Below are 18272 nucleotides of genomic sequence, written 5' to 3'. Positions count from 1 at the left end.
TACGCGTCACTTCCTTTGGGCTGATAAGGACCACCATCCACAGCTTCTGGAATTCGAACTAGGGCCTCTTAAAATTTGGCTTTTTCACGATTTTGGACAGCCCTAGCTCTGAAACTATGCACTTTTCGCCATAGGTCCATATGAACTTTTTCTCTTATTTTGATGTGAAGAATCACCTTCTACAGTTTGTCGGTAAAGTTCATTAATACCTGTGTATAGAGAGAGTTGATTAATTCGTGTGTCAATTTCATTTGTGCACTGTGCAAAAGTGGTAGGAGGTAAAGCCGTGCAATTTGGCATAACTTTAGACGAAGGATATAATTTTGTTTCGCCATAGAAGCATGTCACTTGTACTAAAGATTGAAGAGATATAGGGTCAAAGGTCAAATTTCGATTTTTTTTCTTATGAGACTGCAATGGTAAATTCTGAAAGAGCCTGAAAAAAATGTAAACCGAAGTGATAAAAAAAAGCTGTATGGTATGATTGTACGTCGCAAACCGACAAAATATGTGTCAATCAAGTGTCAAGGTCAAAGGTTACGGTCAGATCAAGGTCACAGCTCACTTGAGAACCCATTTGAAAACACTGAAAACAACGCAATGTTCGTATCAAATCATGTTAAACATCAAAATGAAGCAGCGGTACAAGCAAGGAACAATCAATAGTAGTATGAGGTTAAAGGTCACAGGCAGATACAAGGTCAAAGGTCAACCACAAAAATAAAATAGTCACTGGGAAAACAGCAGTGTTATAATAAAAGGGCATATTGAAGGATGAAAGAAAACAGTTGAAAAATCAAGGAACAATCCATACTACGCTGAGGGGTGGCCACTCATTTGGAATCTCAAAATTCCCTGACTTTTCCAGAAATTTTCCCGGTTTTCCAGAAAATTTCTAGAGAGATCTAAAATTGGTATATCATTGTTTTTCAAAGCTTAAACAGAAGCTACAAGTGAACTACAATGTGGACTAGATGATCATTATTTAAAAAAGAATCACAAAAAACACTAGCGAAGATAAATAGTCTAATTTTAATCACTTACTTGCCTAATTTTCAATTCTCTTGTGTGTTTCCACTCCACTGTAACCAACTGCTGCACAGAACGAGAAGAGGAATGTTTATCCCTATCGCTTTCCAACCTTAAGCTTAATACTAGTCACAAAAGTACACACACTTACAGTCCACTACTAAAACACAAATTACTGGAACGAACACTACTTTACTGAAATGTTTTAAAACCTCAAATCACAATTTGCAGTTCACTAAAATCAAACTGAAGTTAAGACCACATCCACTTAAATGTTTTAAGACCTCAAACCAATAATCTCATCATCAATTGCAGACAGTTTCTCCTTGACATCATTCAACAACTTCATTCTCTTCGCCTCGAGTTCAACAACTTTATCCTTAATGGCATTTCTCTTTCTTCTGTTTCTTCTCTTCCTCTTCTTGATTCCTCAAAGACTCAACATATACTCCATGAGCATTGCGGGCAGCATGGACAACCCTCTTTGTAATTGGAAACTTATCAATACCACCCACAGCTGAAATTTTATCATGTACCTGCCTGAGTGCAATTAGACTCAACTCGCTTTGATTTTCAATTAAACATTCTTTGTTGATTGAAAATCCCCTCTCCACACTAGCATTTCCATGAGATAAAATGAGGAGAAATTTCACAAAATCAGTCATATGTATTGAGCATGCGCCTAAATGCAGCATCTCCATCCAATGGTCATCTAATCTCTTACTTTTCCTGTCATAATTCCTCATTGCTTCCAATACAAGAGGATTTTTAGCAAAAACTTTGAATTCACCTTGGATTTCATCAGCTAATGTTCTTAAAATCCAATTTTTGGATACTACAATTTCTAGGCAATTGGACAATCTCTTTGCAGCTACAGTGTCATCCATAACAAACACACTTGGATCCAGGAAAGAAATTGCTCTTGTCAGGTTGAATTTTAGAGGTGACCTGTCCATTATTTTCAGTATGAATTTCTGACATCCTACGCGAGTCTTGTCGAAATTCAAGAGTCTGTCTATCCGATACGGTATTGGTTTTTCGTATTGCATCCTTTGATGTGTACCCAATGTTTACAAACTTGGCTGGCTTTAACTTGACAAGTGTGTTAATTACAAAATGGTCCCGATTTCGCTCCAGCTCAATTCATAGGCAGCACTAAATGACAAAAGAATATGAAAAAAGTATGCGCAGCCCAAACCAGCAAAGGTAGATAAACGAAACCTGGAACGAAGGAGAAATCTGGGGGCGAAGCCCCCAGCGACCAAAGCTATTTTGTATATAAATAAACCGGCTAAATGGCTAAGAATACAGTAGAACGTAAATTTTCCCCCGAGTAAAAATTCCATGTTTTTCATCAAAATTCCCTGACTTTTCCAGAATTAAAAAAATTCCCTGACTTTTCCCGGTTTTCCAGGTTTTCCAGGTGAGTGGTCACCCTGTCAAAGGTCACAGGCAAATACAAGGGCAAAGGTCAACCACAAAAATCAAATTTATTTCTAAACGAAACGTGAGCACAGTGTAGATGTGCTTAACACTGTGTTGTTTATGCTCTCGGAAATGCACTAGGTTTATCTAGCATGAGCGATAATGATCCTTTTTGAGGATTTAGTGTCACTTGGCTAAACAGTATTTCTTTTATTCTACATGTTCGCCACCGTGGGCTAAGCACAGATTGATTCTGTGAATCAACTGCTTAGTGAACACTTTCTCAAGCAAGGTAGGAGTGATGTACTCAACACTACGTTCGATTTCTTGCCTTAGTTGTTCAACAGATGTTCTGTTTCTATACACCACCTGTTCAGAAACCCACAAAGAAAATAGTCACACGGTGACAAGTCGGGACTTCTTGGTGGCCATTGCACTTCATTTCCCATAGAGATCACACATTGTTCAAACCATTCCCTCAGAACAGCCATAGTTGCATTCGTACGATGCGCAGGAGCACCATCTTGCTGATATCAAATTTCATCATTCTCATTCATGTTCAGACGATCCAACTCCGGGAAAAAAATCTCACGTAACATATGCTGATAAGATGCTTGTGTCACATTTGCGTCGAAGAAGAAGGGACTAATGATTTGCGTTGATGTGATAACCATCCACACCATTACACCAGTCTGATCAATGGAACGTTCACTGCGAACACGTGGTTGGCAATAATCCCAATATCAAGCATGAGAAGACGAAACGGAACCATTAACAAAAAATTTATATAATGAGTTACTCATTGTTCAATAAATGTTCATACTTATATATATTTACATTAGAAACGCAACAATATTTACAAAATTGAGATCAATACATAGAAAATGTACATGACAAAGAGATCAAAAGCTTTATCATGGCAGTATTTCCACTCCTTGATTTTTTACAAATCCTGTACCAACGTTTTACAACAGATTATTAGAGATCACACGGTTTACTGGTTCGCATCTTATCAACATTACATGCAAATCGCCAGAATGGTCTTGGCACATTCCTATTTATGTTCGTTGAGTCCCCTGCAAAAAATAAAATGATTCATAAACTTCAGAGTATTGATTAACTTAAATATTTACTAAGAAATATAACGCGATAAATTTTACCATAGTTTTAAGGCTAGGATATCATAGATTCAAGTGTATAGAAAGCTATGAACCGATTTAACAGTTGACTTGACTTTTAAAGCATTGCTAATGTTAGTATGGTTTCATATGAAAGGACTCACAGTATATATATCTAATTTTTAATACAATTTATAAAATCGTAATTTATAACATTCTAACAGTCTAACGATCAAATAAAAGGGATTTATAAGATTATAAAGACAGTATATGTTTTCTGGTATTGTAACAAAAACATTAAAAACAAACAGTTGGCACTTGGTTCAATAATGCTATTTCAAAATACAACGTTATTCAAACAATGTTAAAATATCTCCTATCCAATTTTACAATTCTTTAAAATATACTTGCGAGCGTATATTTTTCTAAGGCTCTTAAAATTGTCATGGCAACAACGTACTCGAAAAGGAAAGACAGGGAGTAATGAAGCATTCTCCACACACTTTGTTGTTCGCTGTTTGAAATATTCAATTCCTATTTTATTACTTAATGCAATGCTAGTTCAGAAAGAAATAGTATCTTGGTAAATGCAGAAAACTTCGTTGTAGTTAAAGAAAACGCACATGCTTTTCGACTTGTAAAAAATCATAAAAAGCAACGAGGGTTGCAATGAAGTTCCTTAGCTATCAGTACAACTAAAATGTAGTATATCCAGCCCTAGGTTCCTCGAATCAAGGATCTAGATTTATTTCTTCAATTGTGAATGCCATCTCTCCATCCACGACAATCAGATACCGAGCAAAAGCATGATCATCTACTTCATTGCCACCTCATATAACTCAACGTGTGACATTGAATTTCGATTGGAAAGTCATCAACTTCTTGTTAAGCTTTACTTTGGAAAACAATTTTTCATTGTTACTGCAACTAAGAAAGAATTTACTTAATTATAAATTTCTGTAATATACTCAGGTAATTGTGATGGGAGACTTCAATGCAGTGGCAGGTGAAAAACGGCCTTTAGTGTCGTAGGGAAATAAGGTTTAGGCAAAAGAAAAAAAAGGGGAGAGAGACTGGTCAATTTCTGTAGACAGAATTCTCTGGTAATTGGGAACACTTGGCACATTTAGCACAATAGAAGATATATCTAGAAATACTCAACAATGGTAGGGACGAAGATATTAGATAAACTATGTTATGATTCAGGACAGATATAGGAATAACTTAAAGAACGCGAAGACCATTCCCGGGGCCGACATTTTCTTTGATCATAATCTTGTGCTGGCCGAAATGGACTACAACTGAAAAATGTAGCCAAAGAAAAATACGCAACAAGATCTAGAATACCGAAAAATCTAAAAACGAGGAAATATGGAATCTTTTCGTTGCATTCATGATATGACACAGAGCATATGGAGCAACAAGTCTTCCTGCCCTCACTCCTTGTCATATGGCCAGGTTGGAACGATTCTGCCTTCTTTCAACAGCCAACTGGGGATCATTATCATGTGATGCCCAGTAATGACACTTATCTTGTGGAGTAACGAGGCTTTATTTTACGTTCACATTTTGTTAATCGCCATGTTTTCAAATAGCTGTGGCTAATCTTCGTGTCAAGCCAGCATTAATTTTCCGAATTTCATACTTCGGTTACAATCCTCGAATTTCAATTCTTATACATGATGAGGTTTCCATGAGCGAAAATTGAGCTCATGTAAAAATACATGTATTGCATGCTCTGATAATTTACTTCCATAAGCAGCCTGGCGTGTTGATTTTTTCGGGCTGCAGGTAAATATTTCTTGAACTCGCCACATTTTCCTCCGACCGTGACGTGGATGGGTGACCACTTCTTCTTACGTCTTTTACAGAGCCTGTAATCACTAATTTCGAATGACACTTCTTAATTGACTCTGGATGAATTGCAAGCATTTACACCATTCACCGTACGCCACCACCTCTACATTAAAACGATCGATTTCCACGCTTCATAACTCGCAGCGGTCTGAACTTGCTTATAAACAGATAAACGGTTTGCAATGTTTGTTTACTTCGCGCTTGCTGCTTCCAACGATCAACGATTGAACTCAGTTAAGCTCGCAATGTGAAATTTTAAAAATACTTTATATTATGGCACTGTTTTCAACATGAAATAAGTAATATTATAAATTTATAAAGTATTAAATACATCTAGTTATTTTTACCTCAACTGGTAGTTGCATGACGGCCAGTTACTGGCGCTGATACAAATATCAATACAACTATCAATGTGTGGTGCTTTTTGAACAATTTACTGCAAATCAATATTTTATTTTATGCAAGTAGTACTAAACATATAAGATAAAGCGTTAATATTAAACACAATTATTTAATGACTCAATACTATTTAGAAAAAAAAAAAAAAAAACTTTTAAAAATACCTTTTTATGAACAAAATTTAATTTACTCGTTTTGAGTAAGAGACATGGCATTAGACCTGATGAACAATTATTTATTAGGTAATTTTACAAATCGAATGCCGTTGAAATCGCCTTTCTATCTCTAACCGTTACATAGACAAAGGCAGTTTAATAAATAGACTCCGCGGATGACCCCCCCTCCCCTCACAAGTAGTGCACCTGCTGGGAAAGCAAAAACATTGATTTTTTCATCTACTAGTTGTCCCTAACAACAATGAAAAATCGAACTGCGTTATGCTTTCAATGCATGGTCAACCCTTTTGAGATGCTCGGCTACAAACCGGTTGTGGAAGAGAGACTGTTGTAAGTGAGCGGGCTGTTCAGATTCAAAGTCGTCTACATGGAAGCCTATCAAAATCTGTATACTGTAGTGAAGGTGCAATACATGCGTCATTTTGAATAAGCCTGAATAATTACCACCTGTTTCTTCCTTACTACCGACCACGTAGATATTATTTTTGCATATGCACTCTAAAATTATTTTGCCCCCAAGAATATACTCAAATAACAAAACTGGTAGTAAAACATACGATGGAAAGGAAATCACAATATACCACTATTTAAGTTAAAAATATAATCTGTCATTTTTTCTTATTTATTTTTCTTTTAGGGAGGCAGAACCCTCATCCCTGGTGCAACGGTTCTATACACCATTCTCAAGACATATAACTTTGTGGTGACCAACGAAATATCTATGGACACTACTGAGATTATCCCTTTTACAAGGTTGCCACAAAATTTTTAAAATCATTTTTCATGACTCTCCAGCTGTTTTGTACTTATTTTCCATGACCGCTAGATGAAAAATTAAAATAATACATATTTTTTTTAACGGCCTTCACCATCCCCATAGCCGCCCAACGCATACCTTATTTACTTTCTTTCTTTTGTACACTTTACAAAATATATTTACATGCATATAACATTTGGATATAATATGTTTTGTGTGAGAGAAAGAAAACGATCACTATGCAGTCTAAATGATTCGTTAAGTATATGTTTTAACATGCGTTTTAAGAACAACAACAATAAGTTTTGTGTGAGAGCAAGAAAAATTCTTGTCTTGAATGCTCACTATGAAGCCTAAATGATTCGTTAAGTATGTGTTTAACATGGGTTTAGAAATAACAACAATTCATTTTCCTGGATACAATAAATTTTGTGTGAGAGAAAGAAAAATTCTTGTCTTGAATGCTTACTATGAAGTCTAAATGATTTGTTATGTATTAACAAGTGATTTGTTATGAATAACAGTGGTTCACTTTTTTCGTTCGTTCTCCAACCGTCGGATTTTCTCTGCAACTGCTTCCTCTTCTATCTGGTCTTTCATCCTAATGACCTTTCTCTCTTCTTGCAGTTTCTGTAGTTCCTTTGCAATCCTAAGTTTGTCATTTTTCTCTTTCTTCTCCTCTGTCTTCTGCTTTCGTGCCTCTTCCAAAAAAACTTTCATACCTCTGTCTTGCTGCTCGAACAGATCCCAACATTTTACTTGAAATGGTTACATGTTCTCTGCCGCCGTGAAACTGAATGGTCTCATAAAGTTCTCTGTGCTATGATATTGAACTCATTCTGATTCTCATGATGAAGTCTTTGTTGATCGAAAATCCGACTCCACAGATGCATTACCATGCGAAACAATCAACACTAGCTTTACAACTTGCCACAGGTTCAGCATACTTTTTATCCTGAAGAATACGTACATAGAAATTATCTAATCGCTGTGGTTTATTAGCATGTTCTTCGAATATGTTCTTCAAAGAATCGTTTGCCTCAAAACATAGTTGAAAATATTGATGCTTTGCCTTCTCTGCAACACTTCTACTGTGTTTAAACTGAAGAGTCTCTTAAGGGAAACATTTGTTCTAGATTACCCTACATCAGGTTCGTTCATTATAATTGCTGGATCAAAACAAGACATTCCTCTAACTTCAGGATATTGAAGGCGACATCTCTCTTTCATCTTGTCCACCATTTTCATGAGAAATGTCCTACACTCATTCCGAAACTGTAAAACACTGACATCTTTTTCACCTTTGACTTCTTTTAAAAACTTTTCACACACGAATCCAATGTCTACTTTGGAGGCAAGAAGCAAGGCATATGACTTTATCCATGTGTACAGCATACAGCTGCTTGACAGTAGTAGCTTCTTCCATTACTCTTGGTTTGACAATTCGAGCCATGAAGACCCTCAACGTATGCAAAGCTCTTCATACAAATATGGACATAGTGGATCCGAAGTCTGGAATCTTCTCAAAAAGCCTTGGCAATCACATGAGATGGTCTTAAAGATACTCAATTTACATTTCAGAAAGGGGTCCCGCATGTGCTGAGTAACCCTTTTGTAGGCTCAGAATTTAATGGTTTTGTTTCATGAATGTACTTTTTTACATCCTCAAATATTTGCAATGCCCTTTCAGTGCATTTTTTATTTTCCAGCCATCTTGTTGCGCAATACTTCATAGGGAACATTGAACTACCTGTAACTGCTGTATATTCCCCACGTCTTGCTGGTGAGTTATTAAAAATATAGTACAAATTTCTCAGAAATAAGTTCACCTCCCAACCAACTCCTCGCATTCCAGTACCAATACACTCATAAACGACAAGTAACCCACAAACGCCAATATCAAATAGCTGCTTTCCATGTGGATCTTCTGCAAACATGTTCTCTTTCAGTTTCTTCAAGAAACTCAAGTTCACATTAGGTCCGTCCATGGATACTTGCAACACACTTCTTCTTGGTAGATCTGCTATGCCACGGGTATAGGCTCCCAGAATATCACCTGCTGTGGTTCTATTCAAAAATATGCTGTTCAATGCTGTGTATACACAAGGTTCCTCTTAGTGTCGAAATACCTAATACACAGGTCTAACTGAGTCTTTTGGACAACATTATTCAAGGCTTAGTCAAAACAAATTACAAACTCCTCACAGCACCTCAATCTGTCTTTCAGTTCAGTATCATAGTATGGAGCTAGGCCATGATTTATAACTTATGAATACTTTGTTCTACCCAGCTGAAATTTGCTGGCAATTGCACTATCATGAAACATGGACCTGAAATCGTCACTAATCTTTTCACAGGAGTTACGAGATAATTTATCTTCCACTATTTTAAAACCCATCGGCTTTCCGCAGAAGTTATATAAGCACGCGCAACACTTGACAGAACGTTGTGCGAGTTTTTGTCACTGGTAGATGTCGAAGGATCCTGAACTGCACTTTGTTCAGCACTGTTTTCACCACTGTTGCAGTCAATCCTGGATTTGAAAAAAGTTCCTATGGTCGGCTGTGATGACTTGAGAAGAAGCATCTTTTGGTGACCCGGTCCCTTTGCATGGGATGTGATTGCTGCTATTCCCATGTTAGATAAGAACACGTCCTTTTTGCACAGGCTGCAATAGGCATGACCTCTTGATTTCTTCAGCCATCCAACAAATGCAGGATATAATGACGGTTCCAGCCACTGGTTGCTGAATGTAGTTTTTTTGGTCCCATTGTGATGTTACTGAAAAATACAACAAATAAAACATCAAGTAAATCATTCTGAAAAAAGATATTCTGTGAAAAAATAGCAAAATAATTAAAAAGATAAATCATTTTTTTTTCAGAACTGTCAAAACTAAAATTAAATAAAAAATTTATTATAGCAATAACGTTTCCACATCATAGCTATCTCTTAGTCGTGAACACCCCATAACCCTTATATGAATTACAACATTAACCGTCAGCAAAACAGTAAGTCATATTACTTCTTCTGTCATCACTGGGTTGTTCGTATGTTGTAATTTCAAGAAGACTTATTATTATTATGGTCACACAAACAAAAACTATGTACTATTACCATTACTAAGATACCCACTTATTCTGTGAAAAAGTATTAAAACAGCAACATAATTTATAACATACATCTTCATACAATTTTCCATGACTTTCACCCCTTTTGACCTTGTTTTCATGACTTTCCCTGACCACTTTCAAATTCCATTACTTTCCCTGACCTTCCTGGTCTGTGGCAACCCTGTTTTACTTCCATTATCCACATTCTACTAATTAATCATCCTTATTTATTTGCGTTTATTATACAGGGATGTGATGACGAGATGTAATGTCAGTTTCCGAGATGTTACACAATACTGATTTTAGTTTGCTATGCTAGACAAAATCACGAAGTTCTTACAAATAGTTTTAGCATTTACTTAAACAAATTGGTTGGAGATCTAATTTCAGTCTACTGATTAATCTAGCTTTTTGAGTATGAAGCATAAAAAATGTGACAAAAATTATATTGACAGAAAAAGTTACCGCATTTTGCCATCTTACAACAGAACTGTAAGGTGTTAAGAACTTATTTCTTTTTCTTTCTATCTACGAACAGTCAGACATGACTATTTGTATTAGCCATTGTACCTTCTACATAGTAGTGAAGAAATCTTATATTTCACTTTCTGTTACCGAAATTGGGAGTCCTTTATACTTACTATTCTTCCACGCTGGATACAAAGATGTTACAGATGGATTAGAGAAAAGATCCTGTTGTGATCTCCTTGGTCGATTGTCTGGTGTCGGATAAACTGAAGCACATTCATCTGAACCTAGAAAATTAAAATTTTCTAGATTCATATAATTCTTCTACAAATGTATATATATGAAAATATTGAAAAAAAAATCATAAAAGAAAAACAGAGAACGCTAAAACGGAAAATAAAATACAAAACCCGTAGGTAATTTACAGAAACAGCCACGTTGAATACTTGCTACTTTTTTCTTTCCTTTTCAGAGATGCAGAGCGTTCGTCTCTGGTGTAAATGGCTCGTCCCCAGACCATATGAACATGATGTGCGCATCGAAGTGTATCTTGTCCTTGGTCTTTGTTACTACGATCTCATAAAGCTCAACAAATACTTGCTGGATATATAGTTTGGATTACTCTGTATCAAATGTTTCCTTTACTTTAGCCTATGCCAATAATAGAAATAAAGGGTCTTTCTGGTTTGTATATTTAGGGAGGATTTTAAATGTGAAAGTAAGATGCAAGATGTAGGCTTTAGATAAGCCACACAAGTGATCTGCAGTTGTCAAGGTATAACTGGATTTTAGTGAGAAAATTATTGCTTGCTCCAGAGGTTTGTAAACATTATGGCTGTAAAAGTTACTCTATGATTCTGAAAATAACCGCACTCTTCAAATCAAGAGCACTGTCATATGTACTCGCAGGCCACATCATACGAGAACCTACTTACGAGAAGTCTGGAACAACGAATACTCCGCTCATCCTTTTCTATATCAATTTATATATATCCTAATACAGATCGATGGCCAAAAACAACCGGAACTATCCCTACAGCTCTTACAAAAGAAGTGCCCGGTCAAATTCATCCATCTCTATAGTCTTCTTTCATATAGAAATCTTATGAAAATCAGGGATCTAGATGAACTATGGAAGAGAGTAAGCACTGGAACCTCTGTTCTAGATTCATGAATACTAAAGGAAACTGAAAGAAATATGCAGGAATGTTTGAGAAATTGAAAATAGTGGTGGTCATGTGACATACGTTTTGCATTTAAGTCACGTTGTTTATCAGGTCTCTCATTGGTTCCAGCTTTTATAACCACGCTGTATAAGAAGTAATTACTAAAGATGTATGAATAAAACTTACTTGATCTCTTCAAGGCTGATCCTTTATTCACCATTTGTTTCCCTGTTTTTGTGTATTCCAAATTCTGTATAAATTTTTTGGTCGTATCCGTCACCTCTTTCCCTTCTAAAGAGTCTGAAAAGGAAACCATTAACTGGTTTTAGAATATAAATTTAATATCATTCAACAATTAACATTAATCTTAAATTATAAATCGACAGAAATAATAATAAATAAAAAAAAATGCTGATATCATTAAAGGAATATGAGTTAATGCACAAAACCAAAAATAAATAAAATACAATAAATAAATCACATTATTGTCTAAAGACACAAAACAGTTAATACAATGTGAATAATTTACACGGACTTACGTTCTGGAAGACCAACAAAGAGCAAAACTTTGGAAAATATTGACGTGTGCGGGCTGCAATTAACAAGGACCGCTGACTAACAGTCAAAGATCTAGAAGTTAAGCTGGGAAGATCTTGGATGAAACGTGAATCTACGAGTACGATCGGGATATAAAGGCTCAGTCGTTACAGTTAGTTTCCTTTTCTTCTTTATTTAATTTGCCCATTATAAATTCTCTTTTTCAGGCTAAACAATTACTAAGACGTGCTACCTCCATGTTCTTCGCCGGCTGCGAGATGGAATATAACAAAAATGACCACAGTTCGAGGCAACTGATGATTCGCAGCTTCATGGCAGCGCCCGTCCATTGTCAATATTTCGTGCGTTGTTTAGCGTAATACCAAATCCCACAAGAGACTGAGCCACCCTATAGTTCAGATTTATCACCCTCCAACTTCTAGTTGTTTACAAAAACTTAAATCATTTTGAAAAGAAATATTCCAGACCATGAAGTATATTCAAGTCAATGTGACGAGGCAGTTATTAACAATTCTAACACGACTGCAGAATGTTTTGAATGTAGAAACAACGCTAGAAGTGTGAGATCCCTAGGTTCTTACAAGGGGTCTAAGGCGTCCATGTCATGTTTCTTATGTCTTGTTCCTTCTTCATAAATCTATAGGTGTTCTTTGTATTCTATTGCTCGACACTTTGAGACGACTTGGTATACATACCTGTATATAGTTTTACGTAAAAGCAAAGTATCGAGCAATAGGATACAAACAAAATTAAAAAAATCGTTATAGATATATAGCGAAATTTTTAATTTTGAAAAATTTATAGACAGAGTGTATTAACACATATATTAACGAACAGCCTGTCCATAAAGCTTTTACAAAATTACAAAATTTTAATATATAGAAACTGTGACAGTTCTAGCTGTGTGATTTGCGGCGAAAGAGGAGCAACCTTTACTCTCTCTTTATTTCACAAGATGGAAGTTGCGTTTGTATAGGAGGCGCAGCAATCACTAGTAGTGAAAATAATGCAAGCAATAGATAGCTCACTGTTCTCTGTCATCATGAGGCTCGTATGCAGATTAGGATTGGAGTGGAGTTCAGTGTCTTTTTCGCAGCTAGGCTAAATGAGACGTGGATATAACTAACGTGGAAACCGAATCACATGAGTTCCCGCCAGGAATCGAACTCGGCACCTGGGCCTTCTGCGCCGAAGTTACATACGCTAATCATATAACCACGAGGGAGCTCGTTCGCTGATTAGGGTAACAGTACAGCAGAAATTAATGACAGTATATGGACGACCTAAACTTGTTTACAAAAGCATTGTTGTATAGAATGAGACTTTCAAAGAGACCGGAAGTGTAATACGTTGAAAACAGTAGTTAACATGTGACAAAGTTCTGCATTTAAGCCATAATATTTAACACATCTGTCATTGGTTCCAGCTTTAATAACCACACTGTATAAGTAATCATAATTACTAAAGATGTATCAAACCTACTTGATCTCTTCAAAACTGATTCTTTCTTTGCCAGTTGTCTCGCTGTTTTTGTGTATTCCAAATTCTGTATAAACTTCCTGGTCATATCCGTCACCTCTTTCCCATCTAAAGACGCTGAAATGGAAACCATTAACTATTTTTAGAATATAAATTTAAAAACATTTAATGAATAACACTAATCTTAAATTATAAATCAACAGAAATAATAACAAATATTTAAAAATCGCTAAGAGAAATACAAGAGATACGAGTTAATGCTCAAAAGTAAAAATTAAATCACATTATTGTCAAAAAACAAAACAACAGTTCCCAAATAGATTATATATATTAATACACACGAGGTCTGACCCGAAAATATCGAGTCAATGTTAATACAATGTGAATAATTTACATGAATTCACGTTCTGGAAGACTACCAAACGCAGAACTCCGGAAAATATTAACGTGTACGGACTGCAATCAACAAGGACCGCCGATTGACAGTCAAAGAGCTAGAAGCTGAGCTGGAAAGTCTGAAATTTTGATGAAAGATCTGGGATATAATGTAGATCTACGCCTGCGATCGGGAAATGAAGGGTCAATCGTTCAAATGATCGTCTCTCCTCGAAATGAATGATTGGGATTTGTTCATTATGAATACACTTTTTCAGGCTAAATAACAACTACTCTGTGCCCTTTGCCGGCTGCGACATAGAATACGACGAAAATGATCACAGCTCTGGACAACTGATGATTCGCAGCTTTATTATTACAACGCTCGCGCCCATTCATATATCTCATGCATAGTTTTTTGACCTTATGTCAAATCACACTGGTGATTCAACACCGTACACTTCAGATTTGTTCTCCTGCTACCTTTAGCTGTTGACAAAACTCAAATTACCTTTGAAAGGGAATATTCCAGACCGTCAATCATATTCAAGTCAATGATGAAGTAAGTTTACGCGATTCCAACAGAGAACTTTTCAGAACGTTTCGAAGAATGAAAACAATGCCAGGAAGAGTGTGTGCGATCCCAAGGTGCTTACTTTGAAAAGGATTGAGACGTTCTTACTCTGTGTATATTTCTTGTATCTCTTATTTATTTATCTATTTATTTACCTCCAATAGAGTACAAACTCCAATTACAGAAGACATACACTCTAGATATATTTGTACATTATGAAATAATACTACATATAAATAAAATTCAAAAAACTTAAATATCCACATTATTTACAAAAACGTAACCTCTCAATAGGTTCACTTTTCACTTTGCAACAAAAAATAAATAAAACCAACACAAAAACAAAAAAAATCACTTAATATTAACAAGAGTCTCATGTACTTATTTAAATATTAAACTTTTATCAAATCAATTACGAAACAATTTACATGGTATAAACCTTTTCTAATTTTTTAAATATATATATTCCACAATATATATTTTATATATACATATTCCACAATATGCCTTTACTTGCTACCATTATTCTACTAAACTTCAAACAGTCTTATAACTGGCGAATTTCTTTAAGTTTCTGGCTACCTTGCAATAAAATAATTCTGAACTTCTTAACTAATTTTGTTTTACATTAAAGCCAACAGGGACTGTTTTGTATTATTCCGTTCACTATTTTATAAAGAAATAATTGTTCAAAATATTCTCTCCTGTTAGTTAACGATTTAACTCCTTCAATAGTGCAACATAATATATTTTATTTTCATAGGAAAATACCTATATTGTGCTTGTTAAAATATAAACATCTTACAAATTTCTTCTGAATTTGTCCAAGTTGTCCCTCGAATATTTTAAATTTATTTTTTTTTAATGGACTCCATATGAGAGAACAATATTCTGATTTTGATCTTACAACAGCGTTGTAGATCACAATGATGGTGCATAACTTATGAAAAATTTTTTAAAATTTTAAATTACAAATCTCAATTGTTTATACGCATCTTTTATATTATTTCATATGTAGTCATGAAACGACGAATTAAAATTCATCGTAACTCTCAGATCATTAAATATACTCTTGATATGATATTACCATTAATTGCATATATACATCTTTCATTATTTGTTTTACTTCGTGCCTTAAATATAACACTTTCTTAAATGAAAGGTCATTATCTACTTCAAATGCATATAACAGTTATATAATCTTGTAACAGCAACGTACTTGAATATTATGAAGATATCTCGCCCAAGTAACGTCTGATGAAGATAACTTTAAGTTATTAAAACTGTTATAGCTTATTTTCATTTTAATAAAAATGTATATACTCTGGTCAGAAAAGTATTAACTATTTATGTAGAAGTTCCAGAGTCAAGATCTTATAGTGCTTTTCAAACGAGAAGTTACACATGGTCTTGAACAGGTTTTCTCCTTTCTCCAATCACAGTTGTCTAGTGTTGTCAATTTGAAACAGGCGATAGTATATACTAGGGATGGCCAATTCCGGAATTTTTACTTTCCGGAATCCGGAAAGTAAAATCGGAAAATTCCGGAATTCGGAAAAATTCCGGAATTCAGAAAAATTCCGGATTTCGGAAAAATTCCGGAATTCGGAAAAATTCCGGAATTCAGAAAAATTCCGGATTTCGGAAAAATTCCGGAATTCAGAAAAATTCCGGATTTTAGAAAAATCCGGAATTCGGAAAAAATCCGGATTTCGGAAAAATTCCGGAATTCAGAAAAATTCCGGAATTCGTAAAAAATATTTTTTCTTTTTGTAATCCTAAGAATTTTGTTCAAATGCAAACGAACAAATTTCCTTTTTGTAATCCTAAGAATGTATGATGCAAGTTAAGCTGAAACTTACATCCTAAAGTATACACTACTCAATCTTCCCATGGTTAATGAGACGTAGTCCAAAAGTACGATGCACTCCTAATATTTAATTTTTGTTTTACTGTGATATTGTCCAGAGGTAATACATATATCACACTGAGATAAACAACTTGACAGAATGAAGATATCATACGTAGTTTTCCAGAAAATCGTGAGAAACGAATTTTTATGAAGTTAAAATATGCGTCGCTTGTTGCCAGTGTGATGCAATTGATAACTTTTATGCTGGAATAGTCTTATTATTATTATTATTATTATTATTATTATTATTATTATTATTATTATTATTATTATTATTATTATTATTATTATTATTATTATTATTATTAATCGTTTGTGTACTGTAAAAGAAAAATATGAACCGTTAAGTAGTAGATTTTATCTGTTGTTTTTTGATATCTTCTAACAGTAATAACAAACTGCTTGTAAATACGCAATGATTATCAAGGACAATGGCATATTAATGTAAGGACTACTCTGCAGACTAGCAATAAACAATAAACGATAAACAATAGTTCCAAAAAAAAAAGTAACTAACTTAAGAACGTCAGAATGTTCGCGAGAATATAGGGACCCATTGAGACTATACGTGGTGTAATTATTACTCAAAGGGCCGTACAATGGAGGCATTAACGTTAATGTTAATGGTACTAATGAGCACTTACTTGCTCTAACGGTTAACCTCATTTTTGAGATGATTCTTAGAAGTGAGCGTGTTGGCATGCAGTTAGAAGACATATCCATTATTTAAAAAGCACACGTTATCTGTGGAGTGCTAACGATTTGCGTCACTATCGAACACTAACATAGCACTAGAGATGTTTAAAGTCGAAATTGGAGTCTGACATAAGTGGCTTGTCAACTTCACGGACATTATATTTCCCTTGAATGCGAGAATTTTGCGTTCAGGAAATTTGCGCCCTACCACAAAAATAGGAAAAAATGCGCTCGCAATATATTTGCACTGGGATGTTTGCGCCCTACCGCAAAAAGAGGGGAAAATGCGCCGGCTATATATTTGCACTGGGATGTTAGCGCCCTACAATTCAACTTATTTTTGTATTGTGTAAAGTAACTTCCACTCACACTTGAACTAGGCTTGCCTCTCATCGTCTCAGTGAGTTACTCCATCCGTTATAATATTCCGAACAAATGAAAAAAAATACAATTTTAGTTCACTAAAGGGCAATCCATACAAATACAATTTTTCATTATACTACAAAATTTACAATAAAAGTATAAATGACTGATATATAATTATTTATTAATATAATCAAAGAGTATAATTTAATCTACAAAAGGCTGTTTGGCTCTACCCAGATATCTCTGTTCACAATCCTTGCGAGTTGTTTGGCTTTTTAGGACACAAAATATAGAAAAGAAAATGTAAAGTGAATGTAAAATCAGTTCAGTAATATTATCAAGAAAACTATGTACAGTGTGTTTACTTGCTGGAATTACACTTTAAACACACAATTGCGTTCAGTCGTTCTTTCAGAAAAAATGTTCCGGGGGGCACACTTAGTATTCCGGAGGGGGTCACTGCTGGTACTATTCTATTTATTATTATATTATAGACGTATTATTTTGGTCTCCTCCGAGGGGGCACTTTGAGAGCTCTGGGGAGGCCAGTGTTCCCCCAAAATCATCTCTGGAAGAAGCAGTGATTGCGTTGATCCGTTGTGTTCTTTTGGCTTATATTGAAGTTTATTCTCCCCTTATATAGCCACAATGAAAATAAATCACAAATGGCATGGTTGTGGGGGGAGGATTGTTTATGCTGTAATGTCAGCCCTTCCGAGCAAATGCGTAAGCTCGAATAGGTTCTTTTATTTCGCAGGGCTCAAACTTCCCGGTGGAGGTACATTGCAGGCGCAATTTTCCTGG

The 18272-nt window shown here is 35.1% G+C and overlaps 1 protein-coding gene across 9 annotated transcripts in view; it reads right to left on the bottom strand.

Moving 5' to 3' along the window:
- Nucleotides 1-3256: 3256 nt before the first annotated feature.
- The window catches only part of LOC145673411 (protein phosphatase 1 regulatory subunit 42-like), a 58005-nt gene continuing 42989 nt past the window's right edge, over nt 3257-18272 (bottom strand). For 7 of the 9 annotated variants that reach the window (XM_081743153.1, XM_081743112.1, XM_081743105.1 and 4 more), the window contains exons 6-9: nt 13549-13662; nt 11695-11808; nt 10516-10629; nt 3554-9542 (exon numbers count right to left, since the gene is read on the bottom strand). In XM_081743153.1, the coding sequence (XP_081599279.1) occupies nt 9400-9542; nt 10516-10629; nt 11695-11808; nt 13549-13662 (485 nt within the window). In that variant the 3' untranslated portion in view covers nt 3554-9399. Of the gene's footprint in view, nt 3531-3552; nt 9543-10515; nt 10630-11694; nt 11809-13548; nt 13663-18272 lie in introns of those variants that run through there. The other 2 variants (XM_081743161.1, XM_081743144.1) reach the window with 2 other exon arrangements.

This window comes from Thermobia domestica, chromosome 2 (genome assembly GCF_964235325.1).
Source record: "Thermobia domestica chromosome 2, izTheDome1.hap1.1, whole genome shotgun sequence".
In the NCBI taxonomy this organism is placed as follows: domain Eukaryota; kingdom Metazoa; phylum Arthropoda; class Insecta; order Zygentoma; family Lepismatidae; genus Thermobia; species Thermobia domestica.
The sequence above is the reverse complement of the archived record's forward strand: the minus strand, read 5'-3'. Positions and strand labels throughout refer to the sequence as shown.